Source organism: Hippocampus guttulatus, chromosome 10 (assembly GCF_054856545.1).
Source record: "Hippocampus guttulatus isolate MCC_2025c chromosome 10, RoL_Hgut_1.0, whole genome shotgun sequence".
In the NCBI taxonomy this organism is placed as follows: Eukaryota; Metazoa; Chordata; class Actinopteri; order Syngnathiformes; family Syngnathidae; genus Hippocampus; species Hippocampus guttulatus.
In genome coordinates this window covers 20,455,177-20,474,753 of record NC_141270.1, presented here as the reverse complement: position 1 = coordinate 20,474,753, position 19,577 = coordinate 20,455,177, and the positions used below count along the sequence as shown (strand labels likewise).

At 40.8% G+C, this 19,577-nt stretch overlaps 1 protein-coding gene across 3 annotated transcripts in view; it reads left to right on the top strand.

Moving 5' to 3' along the window:
* pcca (propionyl-CoA carboxylase subunit alpha) overlaps positions 1-16,307 on the top strand; it is a 55,900-nt gene extending 39,593 nt beyond the window's left edge. For all 3 annotated transcript variants that reach the window (XM_086121440.1, XM_086121441.1, XM_086121442.1), the window contains exons 12-23: positions 1,334-1,484; positions 3,247-3,390; positions 4,649-4,723; positions 4,842-4,910; positions 8,366-8,441; positions 8,524-8,737; positions 9,607-9,709; positions 14,897-14,995; positions 15,098-15,151; positions 15,222-15,362; positions 15,770-15,847; positions 15,953-16,307. In XM_086121440.1, the coding sequence (XP_085977566.1) occupies positions 1,334-1,484; positions 3,247-3,390; positions 4,649-4,723; positions 4,842-4,910; positions 8,366-8,441; positions 8,524-8,737; positions 9,607-9,709; positions 14,897-14,995; positions 15,098-15,151; positions 15,222-15,362; positions 15,770-15,847; positions 15,953-16,021 (1,273 nt within the window). In that variant the 3' untranslated portion in view covers positions 16,022-16,307. The remainder of the gene's footprint in view (positions 1-1,333; positions 1,485-3,246; positions 3,391-4,648; positions 4,724-4,841; positions 4,911-8,365; positions 8,442-8,523; positions 8,738-9,606; positions 9,710-14,896; positions 14,996-15,097; positions 15,152-15,221; positions 15,363-15,769; positions 15,848-15,952) is intronic.
* Positions 16,308-19,577: the final 3,270 nt, after the last annotated feature.

The window sequence follows — 19,577 nt, the reverse complement described above, 5'->3', positions numbered from 1 at the left end:
GCATCTTCTGCCTCCGGAATTCGTGGAGTTAGTTAAAAGTGACATCGAGGATGAAGATGTCCTTAAAGTTCATAAAAATCCATAAAAAATAAGTTGTAAAATTACGTTCTAAATTGTCCTTAATTTTCATTTTGAATTCAATTTTTTTTCATACAGTATGTCAAATAAAGGGTTAGCTGATTGCCCCGAAAAATAAAGATGTGCCCTTCCTTTGGCAGCAATGATTTGAACACCAGCTTAGTGATATGTGGCTTTCTGCTCAGCCCGCACATTGCTGAGCGGGCATTAAATCCACTGTGAATCCGCTGCTGAATGGAGAAAAGGTTCTTAAAAATGGCTAAATTAGCCCTCAAAAGTCCTTAAAAGGTCCATAAATCAAAAGCAAGTGGAAGAGTGGTAACTCTTATGTGAACATGCCAGGCACGTTCTCAGTTTGTTGTTTTTGCGTCATGTAATGTTAGCACATTGTACACTTATTCAGCCTGTTATTCTCTATTTATTTGCCTTTTAAGATGACATGTCTTTTCTTGGTGTTGGATTTTATCAAAGAAATTTCCCCCCAAAATGTGACTTATACTCCAGTGCGACTTAGGGATTTTTTTTTCTTCTTTATTATGCATTTTATGGCCGGTGCAACTTATACTCAGGAGCGACTTATAGTTCGGAAAATACGGTACACATATTTTGTGAAAGCCTCAGCAGTTTATTTGAGAATGAGACCAGAGACCAACAACAGACAGGTCGGGGCTAAAGTTGTGGACAAGTTCAAAGGATGTTTAGATTCTTAAAATACTTCAAGTTTTGAACATGTCAAGGAAGATGTGAATCCTTTTTCAAGGCATTGTATAAACCAGTTTCAATGACACCGGATTCAAGATGCCTCAGCTATCAAGTGTCAGATAAGCATTTTATTTTATTTTTTGCAACAAATCACGTCCAGCAGATTTTTAGGGAATGTTTTGCTTTGTGAGCGCAAACAGTACCCTGTCTCCAAACAGTGAATAAGATAAGAAAACCTTTATTAGTCTCGCAATGGAGAAATTCCCAATTCACAGCAGCAAAGTTATGAAAGGAAGAAGTAGAACAACAAAATATAGGAGCTGCTGGAAAGGCAGCCACTCTCGCGGCGCCATTTTGAAGTCAAAATAACACAACACAACACATAGGACACAGACAGTCGTGCAATCTTCACCAATTTTCTGCATACAGTTGGGGTTAAAGTCTCATTTTCTGCTGATTGGACACTTCACAGGGGCTTTCACAGTGTTCTCGATGAGTACTTTAATGTTCGACAGAAATACGTGTTCTTATTCTGCAACTTTGACTCTTGTAGTACCTTCCTGGAATCTGAGACAAGACGAGCCATGGGTGAGCAAGCAGTTCAGCTTGCAAAGGCAGTGCAGTACTCTTCTGCTGGTACCGTCGAGTTCTTAGTCGATTCTTCGAAGAACTTCTACTTCTTGGAAATGAACACACGGTTGCAGGTCCGTGCAGGCATGTGTGTGTCGAAATTCATTCATGTGCATTCCGTTTGTTTTTATTCGATATGTTGTATTTTGCAATTGAATTGAATCCGCACATTATAGACACAAGAGAAGAAGCAAACAATTGTTTGAAAAACAGTCTGGAAGCAGACTAGTATCTCTCCAACAATGAGCTGCCTTTTTTCCCCCCTAATTTCTTTGTCCTCAGAGGGACTTGAACAGGAACCGTCTGGTTCGAAAGCTCAGAAGTTTTTACACAAGCTGCTACCGCCACCAAATCTCTAAATGGTCTCGGCCACATTTCTGCAGTTCAGAGAATTGGTAATCTGATAGCGGAGGCCATCTTTACACAGATTTTCAATTCACATAATGTTGTCCTCATATTTTTTGCCAGCGGTTTTGAGATTTATTACTGTGCTGAGTTATCTTGAAGGGACAGTACTGTAAATTCCCGGTGTCATAAGCCATACACGGAGACTGCTGTACATTGTAGCAAAGTGTCATTTTTTTCAGTGTTGTCCAATGAGGAACAGAATGAAATGTTTACAAAAAATGTGAGGCGTATGCCGCACTCACTTTTATGAGAGGGATGATGTTTGGCTCGGCAGCATTTTTCATGAAACATGGCAAAAGTTATGAAATTGACCTCAGTTACAATACTTTGGGAGCAGCGATTCCTTTATTTTATTATTCCCGAACATATTTGGGCTTGTTATCAACAGTTTAATATAAGAAAGGAGATCAGCAGTTCGATCTCTTTTTGCAGGTATTTACGATACATCTGGATCCGGGACACATGACCATAATGACATGAGTTAGATGTTACAGTATGGGTATGCTCACAAAAACACCAACACTCTCGGCACCTCAACAACAACTCCTCGGCACCTTTGTATTGTTGTTCTTATTGTTATTGTTAAAAACCTGTCCTGAAACCTTTCTTAGTTTTTAGCAGTCTGTAATGGCCTGAGTTTCCATTTCATGCTCTACGATCCTAGTTACCGTACTTTCCGCACCATAAAACACACCTAAAAGCAATGATGCGCCTAATACATAGATCAATATTTTGATTTCTTGGATGAAGTATTGTAAAGCGCTTTGTTACAGCTGCAGTAGTTGTGAAGGCTCTATATAAAAAAAGCTGTATTATGTTATATTCTCTTTTGTGGAACTCCATCTAGTGGATGCATAACGCAAACGCAGCCACTGTTGTAGCTTCAATTAATTCTATGCGCCTTATAATGCGGTACGCCCAATACAATAATCTCTCGTTTATCACGGGGGTTACGTTCCAAAAAGAACCAGTGATAGGTGAAATCCGTGAAGTAGTGAGCTTTATTTTTTATAGTTATTATACAATGCTGAACTATGTATACAATGAAGCCAAAGAGCAAAACCTGTTTTCAGGCCCAAGCACAAAAAACGTTTTCAACAAATATCTATAATAGTTTTTGGAAATACTGTACTGTAAAATAATATTTTTAATAGTCAGTACAAGGTTGGACTGTTCACGTCGGTCAGTGCCTTAGCCAATCAGGATGCACAATGCAATTCACTGTTTAAAAGCATTTAAAAAACTGCACAAAAAATCTGTAAAACAGCGAAGCCGAGGAAAGTGAACCGCGTTAGAGCAAGGGATCACTGTATATGAAAACCATTTTGAAATAGGCCATTCATTGAGGGTCCGCCTTATTCTACAACGTGCCTTATCGTGCAGAAAATACTGGCGTTTAACCATTGTTGTCTTAACTTTGGTCTCTAGGTTGAACATCCCATAACAGAGTGTATTACCGGTCTTGACCTGGTTGAGCAGATGATCCGAGTTGCCAAGGGTTACCAACTGCAGCACAAACAGGAAGATATCCCAATAAATGGTTGGGCCTTTGAGAGCCGCGTCTATGCTGAGGTTTGAATTGCTCATCTCTCTCCACATGCTTGCATTTATTGCAAACTTCTCCGAATCATCCTTCATGAAAACACTTCAAACTGTATTTAAAAAAAAATAAGGATCAACAATCATCAGTTAAAACAACAACCTGTCACTTTGATCCTTTAATTACAGTTCACAGCACCCTCAAAACTGAAAGAGGAAAAAAATTATTTAGTTTATTTGAAAACAAGTTGCAGTTTGCAAAGAAAGTAAAAAAAAAAAAAGCTTACTTCAAATTGAAATGAATCAATGTTTCGTCTGATCCAGCGTGCCTATGTGTAAAATTGACCAGTCATATTCAAACATTATGTTAAATAGTATAGAGCGGTCCATTGTGGATTCTTTTTTTTTTCTGCTTACATTTCCGCTTGCTTCAAAAGCTAAATAAAGTCTTCTACAGAGATCTAATTGTTGAAAGCAGCTAGCAAAATATAAACGGAGGTATCCGAGTATAAATACATAGCATTCAGAGTTCAGACAGTTTAATCCTTGAAGATACGGGTGCCAAACTCAAGGCTTTATGGCACAGATGTCAAAGACAAGGCCCAGGGGCCAGATCCAGCCCTGGATCTACAGGGCGCGGACCACATACATTCATTGTATGTGGAACGCGAGAGCAAGTCATCTGTGTCAGCTTCCATGATCCTTGCTTAAATCTGTCGCGAAATCTCAAATTGTCATACGTAATAAATAACGGTGGCATTTTGCAATAATTTTGTGACCCTGTTTACACTCAATTGAGCAATAAATGAACAAATACTTGACTGACTTCAAAACTAATGAGCCATCATTTTTTGTGTACAAGTAATAATAAAGAACAAAAAGTATATAAATAAATATAAATTATAATTTAAAATATAAGAAGGACGTGCATCAACTTCCCACTTTGAAACATATTGGGTAAGGGGCATGTAAATGCCTGGGGTGAGCGCCACACATCCAAGCTTCTGGCTTGTGCTCATCCTGACTAGCGGCGCTCATCCTGACGAGCGGTAGACTTTGTTACAATCAAGAATCACTTTGTTACAAAAAAGTTGATAACCCATTTGAATGTGAATATCACTGATGCAAGAGCAAGCCACTGGTGTTTTTATAACATTTGAATGTAATGCACACAATCAGGTCCATGACTCTGGGTGAGTTTGTCATTTTAAAGGGTCTATTTCTCATATTCCTGTTCTTCACATGTTTGTGAACCTGAAGTTGCACTTCATCTTTGCATTTGTTCTTTTAGGACCCTTACAAGTCATTTGGTCTCCCTTCCATTGGAAGGTTGTCCCAATACCAAGAGCCTACGGATCTCAACAATGTAGGTAGTGTGCTTCTGAAAATGCTTTCAATGTCTCTATACGACCGCAACGAGACATTACATCTTTACTCGGATAAACGTTTTCACATTTTGGGCTAAATCAATTTGTTACTGACAGGTCCGGGTGGACAGTGGCATTGAGGAAGGAAGTGACATCAGCATCTATTATGATCCTATGATTTCTAAGGTTAGTCAATCATTATACTGTATATTAGAACTATTTTTTTTCTTTTAACACAAATGTTTATGAAAAGGTATTGGGGCTGGACGATGATGGGAAAACTATCATGATTATTTGAATTGAGATTGAAATCACGATTGTTAAAATGATCATAGTATTGATTTCAAAACATATTTATTCAACTACTAAATCTCATCTTCTCAAATATCATGGATCACCGGAGCCTCCTGTTGATTCATCTCTGCACGTTACTTTTGAACACAAAATACACCAAAAAAAGCCTGCACGGATGGCAAAAATGACTGACCTTGTGGAGATAGGCTTATCAATGTTCTCAGTGTACATTTGCAAGGAATTTTGAGATTTCTTCATTTATGGTCTTTAATATCATCAAAAGGTTGAGAGAATCTGGTTAAATCACTGCATGTAAGCAGCAAGGCCAAAATCCAACATTGAATGCCCGTGACCTTCGAGCCCTCAGGCGGCAGTGCATCAAAAACTTATATCAATCTGGAAAGGACATCACCACATGAGCTCAGGAAGACTTCAGAAAACCAATGTCAATAAATACAGTTTGGCACTACAACACTCAGAAACGTGGCTGGCTTCTCTGAGCCTAAGTTCATCTAAGATGGTCTGATGCAAAGTGGAAAAGTGTTTTCTGTGGTCTGACGAGTCCGCATTTCAAATTGTTTTTGAAAATTGTGGAGGTCACGTCCTCTAGGCCAGGGGTCCCCAACCGCCGGTGGTCCGCGGGGCATTTGGTACCGGGCCGCACAGAAAGAACTTGCCTTAATTCCGTTTTATTTGTTTCGGAATACGAAAGATGTTTTATTTTGAAAAATTACCGGATTCTACGTTACATCCGTCTGTGTCACGCTTGACACGCGTCAAACCACGCTTCTGCGTCACGTGACCGATTACGCAAAAAAAAAGACAAAAAAATTAGTAAAAAAACTGCTGGAGATCGCAAATCACGGCGGCCTTAAAACGACGTTCGAGACAACTGGATTAAAGTTATGGCTGAATATTCTGAGATCGCCACAATAGCACTGTTGCTATTTCCGACAAGCTACCTGTATGAGGCGGGGGGGGGGGGGGGGTTCTGCAGCAACGGCGACTAAAACAAAATTACAAAGTAGACTGGACATAAAACACACACTTGAAGTGTCATTGTCTCCTATTACCACGAGATGGGACCGTCTGGTTGCAGAAAATCAAGCTCGGGGCTGTGGTGAGTCGTCATTTTCATGCACTTTGAATTTGCGTTGTATCGTATTTTGAAGGCATTAAACATTACCATCACGATCAGAGTGTTGCGGCCAGATTATACGCTCCTTGTGTTTATTGTTATTATATTTTGATAACGTCACAGTTTTCATGCAGCTCATACCATATTATTTTGTTGTATTATTTCCGCCACACCTTAAATGCCGGTCCCTGAAAATATTGTCTGACATAAACCGGTCCGTGGGGCAAAAAAGGTTGGGGACCCCTGCTCTAGGCCAAAGAAGAAAAGAACCAACCAGACTGTTATGGATGCAAAGTTTAAATATTTTTATCTGTGATGGTATGGGGCTGTGTTAGTGCCAATGGCATGGGCAACTTATTCATCTGTGTGAAGGCACCATTAATGCTGAAAGGTACATTCAGGTTTTGGAAAAACATGATGCCATCCAAACAACGTGTTTTTCATAGACTCCCCTTATTTCATCAAGACAATGGCAAACCACATTCTGCTCGTGTTACAACAGTGTAGCTTTGTCTTAAAAGAGTGCGGGTATTTGAGTGGCCTGCATGCAGTCCAGACCTGTCTCAGATTGAAAATGTGTGGCACATTATCAAGCGCCAACGGAGACCCCGGACTGTTGCACAGCTGAAGCTGTACATCAAGCAAGAATGGGAAAGAGTTCCACCAACAAAACTTCAGCAATTCGTGTCCTCAGTTCCCAAATGTTTATTGAATCTTGTTGAAAAAAAAGGAGATGTAACACAGTGGTAAACCTGTCCCAGATTTTTTACAATGCCTTGCAGCCATAAAGTGTTAAGTTAATGATTATTTGCTAAAAACAATAATAATATTAACAACACATATTGGTTGAACGTGATTTGCAAATCATTGTATTCAGTTTTTTATGTTTAACCCAATGTCCCCACTTCATTGGAATTGGGTTTGTATGTTCTTTTTACGAGTCACATTGGGAGTTACCAGGCTAACCTGGGATCTCGGGGATTGTATTTTGTGTCATGTTGTGTGGAAAAGTGTGTTGGCTCTCCAAAAAAAAAAAGTCCTTGGATCTTTGTATCCTTGAATTTTGAGGAAAGAAAAATGCCTTGAATCCAATCCTACAGTAATTCACGGACTATGAAATGCACCTGATTAAAAACCTGATTAAAAACTGTGACAGCCAAATTTAGCCATAAAATTAACTCCAAATTAAATCCATTTGCCACTTTGGGCCAATCGCCTCAGATCTCCATGTTATTAAATAGGTTATTATTATATATTCTAAATACCATGAGCCTTTTTTTTTTTAAACCGAACAATGCCCCCCGAAGCATTGTTGTCACACCAGGCAAATTCACGGATGAGCTTAGATCGGGGTCGCACTGAAGGGATGGCTGTATTGCACTTGATCCCTTTGCTCAAATTAAACACTTCAACTTAACGTACGCAGCCGTGCGCACCGCTTCTGTCTTTTTTTTCCCCTTTGAGTCTCTCTCTCCCTCTTTCTCTCTCTCTCTTTTTCGATGTATTCCGCTTTTGATACATCACAGCCTTCATAGGAACGCTCTCTCTGTCTTGATGGACGGCAAAATAACTATTTGCACCTGTTCAAAAATCTTGCGACGTTTGGCCAACACACTTTCAAAGCCACTGTCACCAAAAGGAAACACACAGTGAGTGTTCTTTGCAGCTTGTGGGCTATGCATGCAGGTGTTCAAATGGAAGTAGTCCCCACGGCTGCATTCATGTTCAAATCCTATCAATGCAAAGTGCCGTTAGCTTCTCCGTTGCCTATTTATTTGCAGCATCCACAAAATGGTCAGCGCATGTTTCACACAAATGACTGCAGAGTCCATTCTTTGTCAATAAAATGCGGTGTCACCCCCAAGTAGTTATCATTGTTCAACGAAGTCCACTGATTACCTCTGACGGCGATATTTGAATAGGTTTTTATTATTATTATTTATATATATATTTTTCCGCCGAGCCCTCTTGTCTTCATACAAAGCGTGTGTTCTTGATACTACAGTTCAGGGCAGTCTCACAACTTCCGGAACCGTGTCGTCCTGCTTATTAATAGTTTTTGTTTGATTGTCATGTTTAAACGATTGAGGGAAGCCTAAATCCAAATCACAATTTCAATTTCTATCCAGCCCTAGATGATATGGTCACAATGACAAGTAAATTAAGAAAAGCAAGCACGGCTCTGATTCAATCTGGTATCTCTTTGCAGTTGATAACCTATGGTGCTACGAGAGCAGAAGCCCTTGCCAAGATGGAAGATGCTCTGGATAACTATGTTATCAGAGGTATTATGATTTTGAGGATACAAACATCTTTTTATTTTGAATATTGTTTTGGGGTCATAACGATGTGTGGTTTTGACTCCAGGTGTAACCCACAACATTCCACTCCTGAGAGAAATAATCACCCATCCACGCTTTATTTCCGGCGACATTAGTACGAACTTCCTTCCAGAGGTTTACCCTGATGGCTTTAAAGGTCACCAGCTGCAGGTGGAACAACAGCGAGAACTGGTAGCCTCTGCAGCAGCACTTTACATCACATCCCAGCTCACTTTCCAGAACGTACGAGGTAATTTAAGGTGAGAATCCCCGTACATTACAGCAGGCGATATTTTCTTTCATCCTCTCAAATTTATACCTCGGCAGGAAAAACCAAAGAGGTTCGATCGATTCACAGTCGTCTAGAAATATTGCCTGTGTGTTTTAGAGCTCGTTTTGGACAATGTTGTCCATGATCGAAAGCCTTCTGGAAAGTCTTCGTGTTCACATTTCTCAACTAAGATTGCAAATGCATTGAAAAGTTTCTTGAGACTTTCGTTTGGGGATGAGTGAGAATGCAATTTTAAGGAGGCCGTTTGGTTGATGCAGTTGTAAGAAATAGGGGTTCTGCAGAAATTGGTCATAAAAAGATTGATGACATGATTGCTTATATATTATGGCTGGTGTCTTTGGACAAATATGAAATGCACATACTTCATATCAGTTACTAATACAAGTATACTATGCATGGAAACATGAACAAAGCTTAAATAGACTATTGTCATCTTTGGTGTCTCTGTGATGAAATCATGTTTTGGGGGAAAAAAGCATTATATGTCAAGTTCCCGTTCATTAGAAATGCTTCAAAGTGAGTGAGCAAATCACCTGCCATCAAAACCTTTGGTGAAAAGTTATTTAATTGAGTGGTTGCACATCGATAGAAGTTCCAGTGTTTGCAAAAAGTCTTTGTTGTGAGATGAGTTTTCCGAATACGCCTCTGTGAAATGAAACGTTAGCAAGGCTTGGTTTTCAATAAAATTAATTCAAGACTGACAAGACACACACATGTGTTGACTGTAGTGAATCGTTATGAACTAGCAAATGCCATTCAAGACAGTTTTAGTCAGTACGAGAAAGAAGCAGCTTGCGTTCCACAAATGATCATTTTTGTTGTGTGTTTTCTTTGCAGGGTACCCTCAATACCCGTGGAGAGTAGTTGCTGGCGGCTAAGTGCACAGCTGGGAGAGCAATGGCACGACGTGGAAGTGAATAAATCCGGACCCATTTATACGGTGAGTAAAGTTTGTTTCTGCTGAATTCATCAACATTTCAGCCACACAACATACCACATTTTCTGCACTATTGGGCGCACCAAAAAGTCTTCCATTTTCTTAAAAGCTCACAGAGCGCCTTAAAAATCCGGTGCGCCTTGTGTATGGTCATTACAGGAATATGTTGACTCCAAAATGGCTCCTTGCTGGAGACATGCTTCCAATGTTATAACTTGCTGTTGGTTCGGTGAACTGTGTCGCTGCTTTATTAAATAAGTATGTGTTGCATCTCCGAAAAAAGGAGAGCTGTGGTGTTATTTTTTAAAACAGTCTCAACAAATTCAGGTACGTCTTTGTCGATCTCCATGCTTTCTTCCATTCAACTCGAGAGGCGTTCAAGACCGCCACCGAAAAACTTATACTAACGATTACTTCAATGAAACTACAAAAGTTGAAAATAACTGAAAAGCAAGCGAGGATATAAAAAATAAATTCTATTCCCCCTACAGAATTTATATTGTGATTTCATCATTTGTGAATACACAACAAAGGAATAAATAACTATGACTGACATCTTGTTGTGTTATTTTCACTTCAAGATGGCGCCGCGAGAGTGGCTGCCTTTCCAGCAGCTCCTGTTTATTTTGTTCTTCTACTTCCTCCTCTCATAACTTTGCTGCTGTGAAGTGGGAATTTCTCCATTGTGAGACTATTAAAGCTGTGGTTGTGGTTTTATTATTGTTTTTAAACGCAGACTTTATTAATGGTTTTCACAGTCTCAGCAAGTCCAGGTACTGTACGTCTCTCTGTGCTTTCTTCTGTTCCACTCAAGACTACGAAAAACGTAAATTAATTCTTACTTCAATGAAACCACGAAGAAAATCAAGCGAGAAAATGACAAAATAAATTCCGTAGGGGGGATATAGAATTTATTTTGTGATTTCCTCACTTGATTTTCTGTTTTGATGCATTATTTTTAATTTTCGTAGTTTCATTTTAGTACAGTAATAGTTAATTTACATTTTTCAGAGGCGGTCATGAACGCTTCTCAAGTTAAACGGACGCCTCTCGAGTTGAATGGAAGGAGCGTAGCACCATCTAGTGGACGCATTGTAGGTTGCGCCTTTTAGTGCGAGGCGTCTAATCTATGAAAAGAATTTACAAAATAGCCATTCATTGAAGGTGAGCCTCATAATCCAGTGCGTCTTTTCGTGCGGAAAATACTGTATTTCATAAAAAGGCTGTTGATTCAAAAATTACAGTATGTTAGGGAAACTATTCCATGCCAATTCACTCCCCCAAAAAAGTGATGTGATGGCACCAGACGACATCTCAAATTTTAGGTCAGTCAGGGCAGGTGTTTGCCGGGATGAGATTTTTCTGCTTTTTGGCGGAATTCCGCTTTTTTTCCAAATGCACCTATTTTATATTGTTCCAAATCCGTAAAAAAATTCTTGGGGGGGGGGGGCGGTTCTGGACTTGTCTTCGGCAGATTCGGGGCTCGTAATGTTTTCAAGTAACGTTTGCAAACATCCATTTTGAATCCTGTTTTTTATCGCGAAGCGTTAGTTTGCCGTTACTTCCTATATGGGCTAAAACCAATGTTTTACTTGTTGTGATTGGTCGCAATATCGGCAAATGCAAATCATCACCAATCCGTGTTCGCCCTCCTAAACCCCTTTTTCGCGAATGCCAAATGTTATCGAGACTCGCGATGAAGTTAAAGTGCGTCAGACCACTGGTTGGATAGAAAGCTGACGGTGTCCCCAGTAGTAAAGAGGAACCATTGTGCTTGTGTCGGATTTCGTGAAAAAGCTTGATGCCGCCGGTAAAGCTCTGTTTACAGTGTGTGACGATGTCATTCTATACGGATCGAGAGGATGGAAAGCTTTACAGAGTCACGCAACCTTGCTGAAACACAGAAAACAGACATTTCTACTGAAAAGTAGCTGCTCGATCTCAAGCGCTTTTCGACAGCCTAGAGCATGTGTAAAAACAAGAGGAGTTGGCTAAAAAGAGAGTGGAAAAAGATGGAGAGGACCAATAAGCTTTTAGCGCTTGCTAAAAAGCTTAAAATGAAGAGAAAATAAAGTATTCTACCTCATGAAACTGTATATTGTATACACTGTAAATAGACATCCACTTTACAGTATATAATAAAATACATTCATAACCCATATATAGTAAACAGTGTGGGACTTCACTATCACTGTATGAGGTAAGAAGCTTTTTATCACATTTACACAACACTTTATGAATAAAAGTAATGAACAAATCTTAAATATGGCAGGGAATGTGTTTCCTTTTTTAGTTTTGATTTTGAGCAGCAAATTTGAAGTTACATGTTGGTGCTCACCAGGAATGCATAAGCAAAATTGCACAAATTTTCACTTGAAAGAATAGTGAACAATCTTTTTTTTCTGTCAAATTTTCAAATACTGTAGTGTGTAAATTGAATACACTTCATCTTCAGCATGTTTCGTGCCACTTTTGTAAGTGGCCCCGCCCCCCCGTCCCGGTCACGCCACCTTCCGCTTTTTTCATCACTAGCCACTCTCATCCCTGTGTTTGGGAGCTGTGGCCCACTGACCTATTAGTTCGGCAAAAAGGCCGCCTTCCTTTGAACGCTTACATCTCAGGAACTACTGGGTCAATCTTCACATATTTGAACAAACAGTGGAGCAACACGATGAAAACGGGCAATACCACAATAATCATACGCAGGGCTTGGAGCACCACGTCTCTTTTGGATTACTTTAATACAGGGGTAAGCAAACCTTTTGGCTCGGGGACCACATTGATTCTAAAATTTGACAGGTGGGCCGGGTCAGCGCAAGATACACTATCGCTAAAAAACTGCATATGTTGACAGTCCATACCAAACATCAACAGAACAAAAGCATTAAAGTATTAACATACTTTTTTAATGAGAACAGTGAAGCAACTCTGGTATGTATCCTGTATGAACGTCCAAGTATGTTAACAACATACGTGTGACAACACAAGCAACAAAGTGTAACAATACCGTATATTGGCCAAAAACTGCAGCATACAGTACAGGTATATAAAAAATATAAAATATAACAAAGTTAGGACTATTTGCTACAAAATGAGACGAGTAACAGACCCAGGTGGCTTTTCTTTCCACTCGCTCACTGTCTGTAACTTTACTTCGCCTCGATCACCACACATGACAGCGTTGCTCAGCTGATGTCGTGCAATGAACTTTTGAAGCCAGCCATGGGACGCTTTGAAGTCTTCAATGCCCATAGCGCTATGGAACTCGCTTCCTCTCTTATTAGCGGTCCAGTTTGCGTCAAGTTTTTAGCGCAATAACAGTCAAACCATTCTAGGAAACGTTGATTTACTTGACTGTCCGTCGAGCCTCAAGCAAGTCACTCTGGGCATAGAAATTGCCAGAATCGGACCGAGCAAGAATCGCTTTGTTTTTCAAAGTCTCGTTGATTTGAGTCTTTCCGACTCCAAGCGTCTCCTGAATGTTTCGTACCTTGTAGCCCGCTTCGTTTAATCAGATACACTTCACTTTCTCTTCCGTGGTCATTACTGTTCCTCTTCGTTTGGATGCCATGATCCACGGGACGTAAATGTAAATGAATGAAATTAAAAACTTTCGCAATTCCAGTAAAACTCACTGCAATCAAGAGTCACTTGCATGTCGCCATTTTGGATACTGTGATAGAAAATAGCGGCGGCGCGGACACACTTATTCCGTCGTATCGAGCAGGAGTTGCTGGAGTTGGCGCTACTGCGGGCTTCTGTATGGCTTCCGGAACCTCCGTTGTTATGAATTGATCGTTAATGTAATATAGTAGTAGAAAGTTTAATGCATAAGTTTGTCTTTTTACCAGGTTCGGGAAATTACATTTGACAGAGGTCTGCAGGTGGTAGATAAGATTTCTCCCTCTATCTCTCTCCCTTCGTCTCCCCCTCCCTCCCTGTGCTCTGCAACTTCAAGTAACTGCGCCACCTGGCGTTGAAATGCCTTTCATTACAAGTCCAAATGAAATAAATGCAATCATTCACATCGAACCTTAATTGTGTACCAACCTTCGGTGGGCCGGATTAAAAAGACAAACGGCCAGATCCGGCCTGCGGGCCGTACTTTGCCCACCTTTGCTTTAATAGGTCAAAATGGACGGAAAAACCTCTATCAGTTTGAGATGGAAATGGAGGAGCCCCACTGATAATAACAATTTGGAGTTCCAATTCAAGTACACGCAAACACACAGACAATTCAAAATGGACTTCTGTTTCGGAAACAAGCTCAACCAAAAGAAAGGTGAATGAGGGAAAAATGGAAACTGCGAAGAGTAACAGAGATGATTGAGAAATGGGTGTGTGAAGAGTGAATAAAGAGGGTCAACGTGTGAAGCATCCAAAGGCCAGATTATGCTTTCAAAGGTCAATATGCACCATCGTTAAGGAGAGTATATAGACCTTGGTCACGATGATGAATGAGTTGAAGATGAAGTAAAAGGGCGAAGTAGGGGGGGAAAGCAACCCGCAAAGTTGCAACCCGGTGCTCAGTTACGGTAGCGGGAGATCACATCAAGTTGACCTTATTTTAAAAGCATACCACAGCATGTCTGGGGAAACTAGCCACAGAGTGCTTATGAGCCATTTCTCTTTTATCAGACAATGGTCTTTTTTTATTGAAGGAAAAAAAGAATCTTACTGAGCTGACAGTTTTGTCTGTCTTTGCCTGTCAGTGTGATGTCTTCCTTGTGACGTGTCTAAAAAAACAGCTGGCCGGATCGGTCAAAGCACTCAATTTTTGAATAAGGCTGAAACAAAACATCCATCCATCCATGCATTTTCCGAACCGCTCAATCCTCACTAGGATCGCGGGGGGTGCTGGAGCCCATCCCAGCCGTCTTCGGGCAGTAGGCGGGGGACACCCTGAACCGGTTGCCAGCCAATCGCAGGGCACACAGAGACGAACAACCATGCGCACTCACTCACACTCACACCTAGGGACAATTTAGCGTGTTCAATCGGCCTGCCATGCATGTTTTTGGAATGTGGGAGGAAACCGGAGCTCACTATGCGATTTCAAAACATGAACGTCGACTAATCGTCAAAGATGATGCAGCTTGAGGTATTGCGTGTTGACACAATGCCTTTCTAAGCTCTATTTGGAGCTATTGTATCACGTCACGAGTCTCAAAGGTAGTTTTCTCTCCAAAGGTGCACATCGACGGAGAACGGGTGGAGGTCCACGGACAGTGGAACTTGGCTTCCCCGCTGCTACCGCTCACTATCAATAGTAAGCACAGAATGTTACAGGTAATGAACAAAAAAATTGCGATCTTGTGCTACTTTTTAAAAATATACTGTATATTTTCATTATTACATCTGTGCTCACAATGGTTTCATATTTTGGTGTAGTGCCTATGTCGAGATGCTTCAGGAAACATAGTTCTACAGTATCTGGGCACATCGGTAAGGTTATATGGCTTTCTCATTACTTTGTTCATAATTACTTAATTACTTGCATCTTTTTTTTTCCCAGTTTAAAGTTCGCATTATGTCCAAGTTGGCGGCAAAATTAAACACTTATATGCCAGATAAAGTTCCTGAAGACACCAGCAGCATCCTGCGGTCCCCAATGCCCGGCACAGTGGTGGCAGTTACTGTGAAGCCCGGTGATAAGGTAAGTGATGCGTGCACTGCGTGTCCGTCACATAGGATAGATAACATACTGCGTCTATGGCCAAGGCAAACTGTTCTTCTATTACATTCACCCTTGGTGTTATTGGGGTAATTTGTAGGCACTTTTTCAGAAGGCACTTTTGCTCTCCTGTTTTTTTTTTTTTTTTTTACTGCCTAGAGATGAAGTAACTAGGACCAGGTGGAAAATGTCCAATAACTCAAAAGGGGCTTGTGTTTTCCAAATAAATAAGTAAATCATTGTCATCAAATAAATTGTAATCACTCAGTACAGTGGGTTCTTATCTCCCCAATAATATCTAATACTTATTCGGGCAGTTTGAAAACTCATCGTGAATGCAGTTGTAATGTTTTTTTTTTTCCATTTGTTCTGTTGCTGTGGACACGAAGGTTGCAGAAGGCCAGGAGATTTGTGTCATAGAAGCTATGAAAATGCAGAACAGTATGACTGCCGTCAAACAAGCAAAGGTCAGTGAAATTATTTAGTTATAATAAATAGCGTGTCACCAGTGGGTGAAAGAAATGTTCATCTTGAGTATTAATACGATTAATGTCTATTTTGTGTCTCGTCAGGTCAAGCATGTCCACTGTAAGCCAGGAGAGACAGTGGGCGAAGGAGATTTGCTGGTGGAGCTTGAATAAATCAAGCCACGGCATGATATTTATTAGCCCTCTTGAGTCCATCATGGATGAGCAACATTGGGGGGGAAAACCCCACAAAAAGATTTTTTAAAAACTCTCGACTTTTGATTAACCTCTCCTGTCATCATAGAATACCTAGAGAGATCGGTGACCTCAACAGTGCCTGAGCGTTGAGCTTTATCAACAAATCTTATTCCAGCCAATCATCTATTTGAACTTTGGTTTTGAAGAGTTTCTGTAACTTTCGTTTAAACATAAAAATAAAATCATCTCACCAGTTTTCTAAGACTGCTTTGCCTTTTTTGGCTTCATGAAAGTGTACACGGGATGTACCACCGGACCATAACTGAAGTGGCTGATCTCAAGAAGTCCTATTCGTGGCTAGAGAGGGCTGGCCTGAAGGACAGCACAAAGGCACTCGTCCTGGCTGCTCAGGAGCAGGCCCTGAACTAAATACATGTTGAAGTGTGTGTGTGCATAAGTCCTTTGGTTCAGGAGCAGGCCCTGAGCACCAGAGCCATTGAGGCCCAGATATACCACACCAGACAAGACCCAAGGTGTAGGTTGTGCAAAGAGGCACCTGAGACGATCCAACACATAACTGCAGGGTGTAAGATGCTGGCAGGGAAAGCCTACATGGAACGCCATAACCAGGTGGCTGGCATAGTCTACCGACACATCTGTGCGGAGTATGGACTGGAAACCCCAAGGTCAAAATGGGAAACGCCTCCGAAGGTGGTGGAGAATGACAGAGCGAAGATCCTGTGGGACTTCCAGATCCAGACTGACAAGATGGTAATGGCGAACCAACCAGATATCGTGATCATAGATAAAGGGCAGAGGAAAGCCGTTGTAGTGGATGTAGCGGTCCCAAGTGATGGAAACATCAGAAAGAAGGAACACGAGAAACTCGAGAAATACCAAGGGCTCAGAGAGGAGCTGGAGAGAGCCTGGAAGGTAAAGGTGACAGTCGTGCCTGTGGTGGTCGGAGCACTCGGGCCAGTGACCCCCAAACTAGATGAGTGGTTGCAACAGATCCCGGGAACAACATCGGACATCTCAGTCCAGAAATGTGCAGTGCTGGGAACCCTCAAGCTTCCTGGCCTCTGGTAGAGGACCCGAGTTGAATGAGGGACGGACACCACCCGAGGGGTGAGACGAGGATTTTTTTTTTTATATATATAGAGTGCAGTGTCATTATTTTTATTATTTTGTCATGCTTCTCTTGTGGTTCGAATAACTCATCACTGTTAACAATGTAACACACGTGCTTATAAGCCAGGGCCTGCAAACGATGCCAACAACCTTTTCAATGACGGAAATGTATTCGAATAAATTTGGTTCTGCCCTCTTTTCCATGTCAAACTGAAATCGGCTGTCATTTTTCGAAATTCAACCAAATGTTGAATCAATGAGAAACGAAAGATTAAATTTGGCAGAAAATTCGAGGAAGATTCAATTGAATTTGTAATATATAATAATGATAATAATAATAATAATAACACATTTTATTTATAAGCGCCTTTCAAAATACCCAAGGACACTTTACAATCAAAAAAACCACAAATAAAATTGTAAACCATGAAAAGCAATGAGTTTAAACTGTATATGCAATTTTAAATAGGTGGGTTTTGAGATGAGTTTTGAATATGGGAAGAGAGTCAATATTTCGGATGTCGGGTGGGAGTGAGTTCCAGAGTTTGGGGGCAGAGCGGCTGAAAGCTCTGCACCCCATCGTGCTGAGACAGGCAGAGGGTACACAGAGGTGGAGGGAGGCTGAGGACCTGAGGGAACGAAAATTTGAAGAATGTCCGACAGATGGGGGGGGGCAAGGTTATGGATGGCTTTGAATGTGAAGAGGGGTATTTTGAAGTTGATCCTCAGTTTGACAGGGAGCCAGTGGAGCTGTTGGAATATGGGGGTTATGTGATGGAAGGAGGGGGTTCCAGTGATGATACGGGCTGAAGAATTCTGGACCTGTTGAAGTTTATGGAGGAATTTGTTGTGAACACCGATATTTATTCCCTTTTGCCGAGCAATTGATGTATGACATTTACCGGGTTTGAAAATATGTTTGGAGGGGGGTTGGGGTGCAGCCATTCGGGTGGATATGTTGAGGTAAACCTTGACCAACACGATAAAGTAACGGGAACCTCCAAGGTCAGAGGCTGTTGTTTCAAGAACATTGGTCAAAGTTGTCATGATGTTTTCCACTGAGGGGAAAACCCACCAAAACTGACAGTTAACTTTGGTTACCTCATTTACAGAGAGTATGAAAAGTTTACACTCTGTCAAGCGATTTAAAAAATTGTGAGATTAATTATGATATGTAATTAATTGATCTAATTAATCTATATTTTAATATCATCTAAAAATTGCTGAGAAACCCCCTATTTTCCTTTTTCATTTCATTACATTATTGAGGCAGATCAAAAGATGGATATCACAAAAAAGTGGCATTATAACATATTTTATTGTTTTTCAGCAGATTTGGACAGATGCAGTCCGAGCCATTTACTTTCTGCTGTATTTGTGACTCGTCCCAAGTCCTACCTGCAACCTTCAGTTTCGACCACGAGGGGGAATGTCACTGTTTTGTTTGTTTTTGTAAATCTCCAACAAATTACAAAATAAAAATAAAATAGAACATCAGGTCCATTAAAAGTGCTGAGGTTAACATGTCAAAAACAGAAGACTTTTCTGAGCAATACAAGTACTGAACACTGAACTTTGGAAAAAAAAAAAGAGACCCTTAAATCACAGTGCCGTAAGTCAGCACTTCAAAAATAACATTGCATGTTATTACAAAATAAAGTGCTGAAATAAACATCAACCACTTCTAGTAGGCTACAGAGGGCACAGCAGCTATGCTAACTTCATGCCTCGGACGCGGGCAGTTCTCGAGTTTAGTTTGCTACGACTCGCTACATTGCGAACGCTTTCGGTGCTAATGTTACCTGTGGCTGCACTTGCGACGGGTGCTTTGCATTGATGTGGTAGGCTAAACTTGAGCTGCTTCGGTGGGAAGCAAACTCCTTCTTACAAATTAGGCACAACATGCAAATTTTTTCAATAGTACAGTCAGGGCGTTTATTGAAAGTAAATTCCTTGGGCCGAGAACTCCTCACCGCTGTTTAGCTGGCCCTCCCAACTCCAAAGGGAGCCTATCAGCTTCTGCTAAACACGCCCAAACATAAGGACAGCCAATCAATGTCCCCCTCAGGCTGTGACTGACCATTGTTTCCCCACCCTCAACAACTCGAACCAACACATAAAAACGAATATTACAAAAAGGCAATCCACCTACAGAAACAATAACGTTAGAGATTAAAATGTAGATTAACGCGATTAAAAACCATAACGCGCAAAAATCTGATTGTAATAAATTATTCGCAATTACCGCGATAATTTGACACCTCCAGTTTACACACCCCTGGAGGGGGGGGGGGTGAGACAGAGAGAGAGAGATTAATGTGTCCTACAACCTGTATAACTCAAATGAAAAAAAATCTTAGTTTTTCAAAACAAACATCTGAAATAACATGGTTACCCCAGT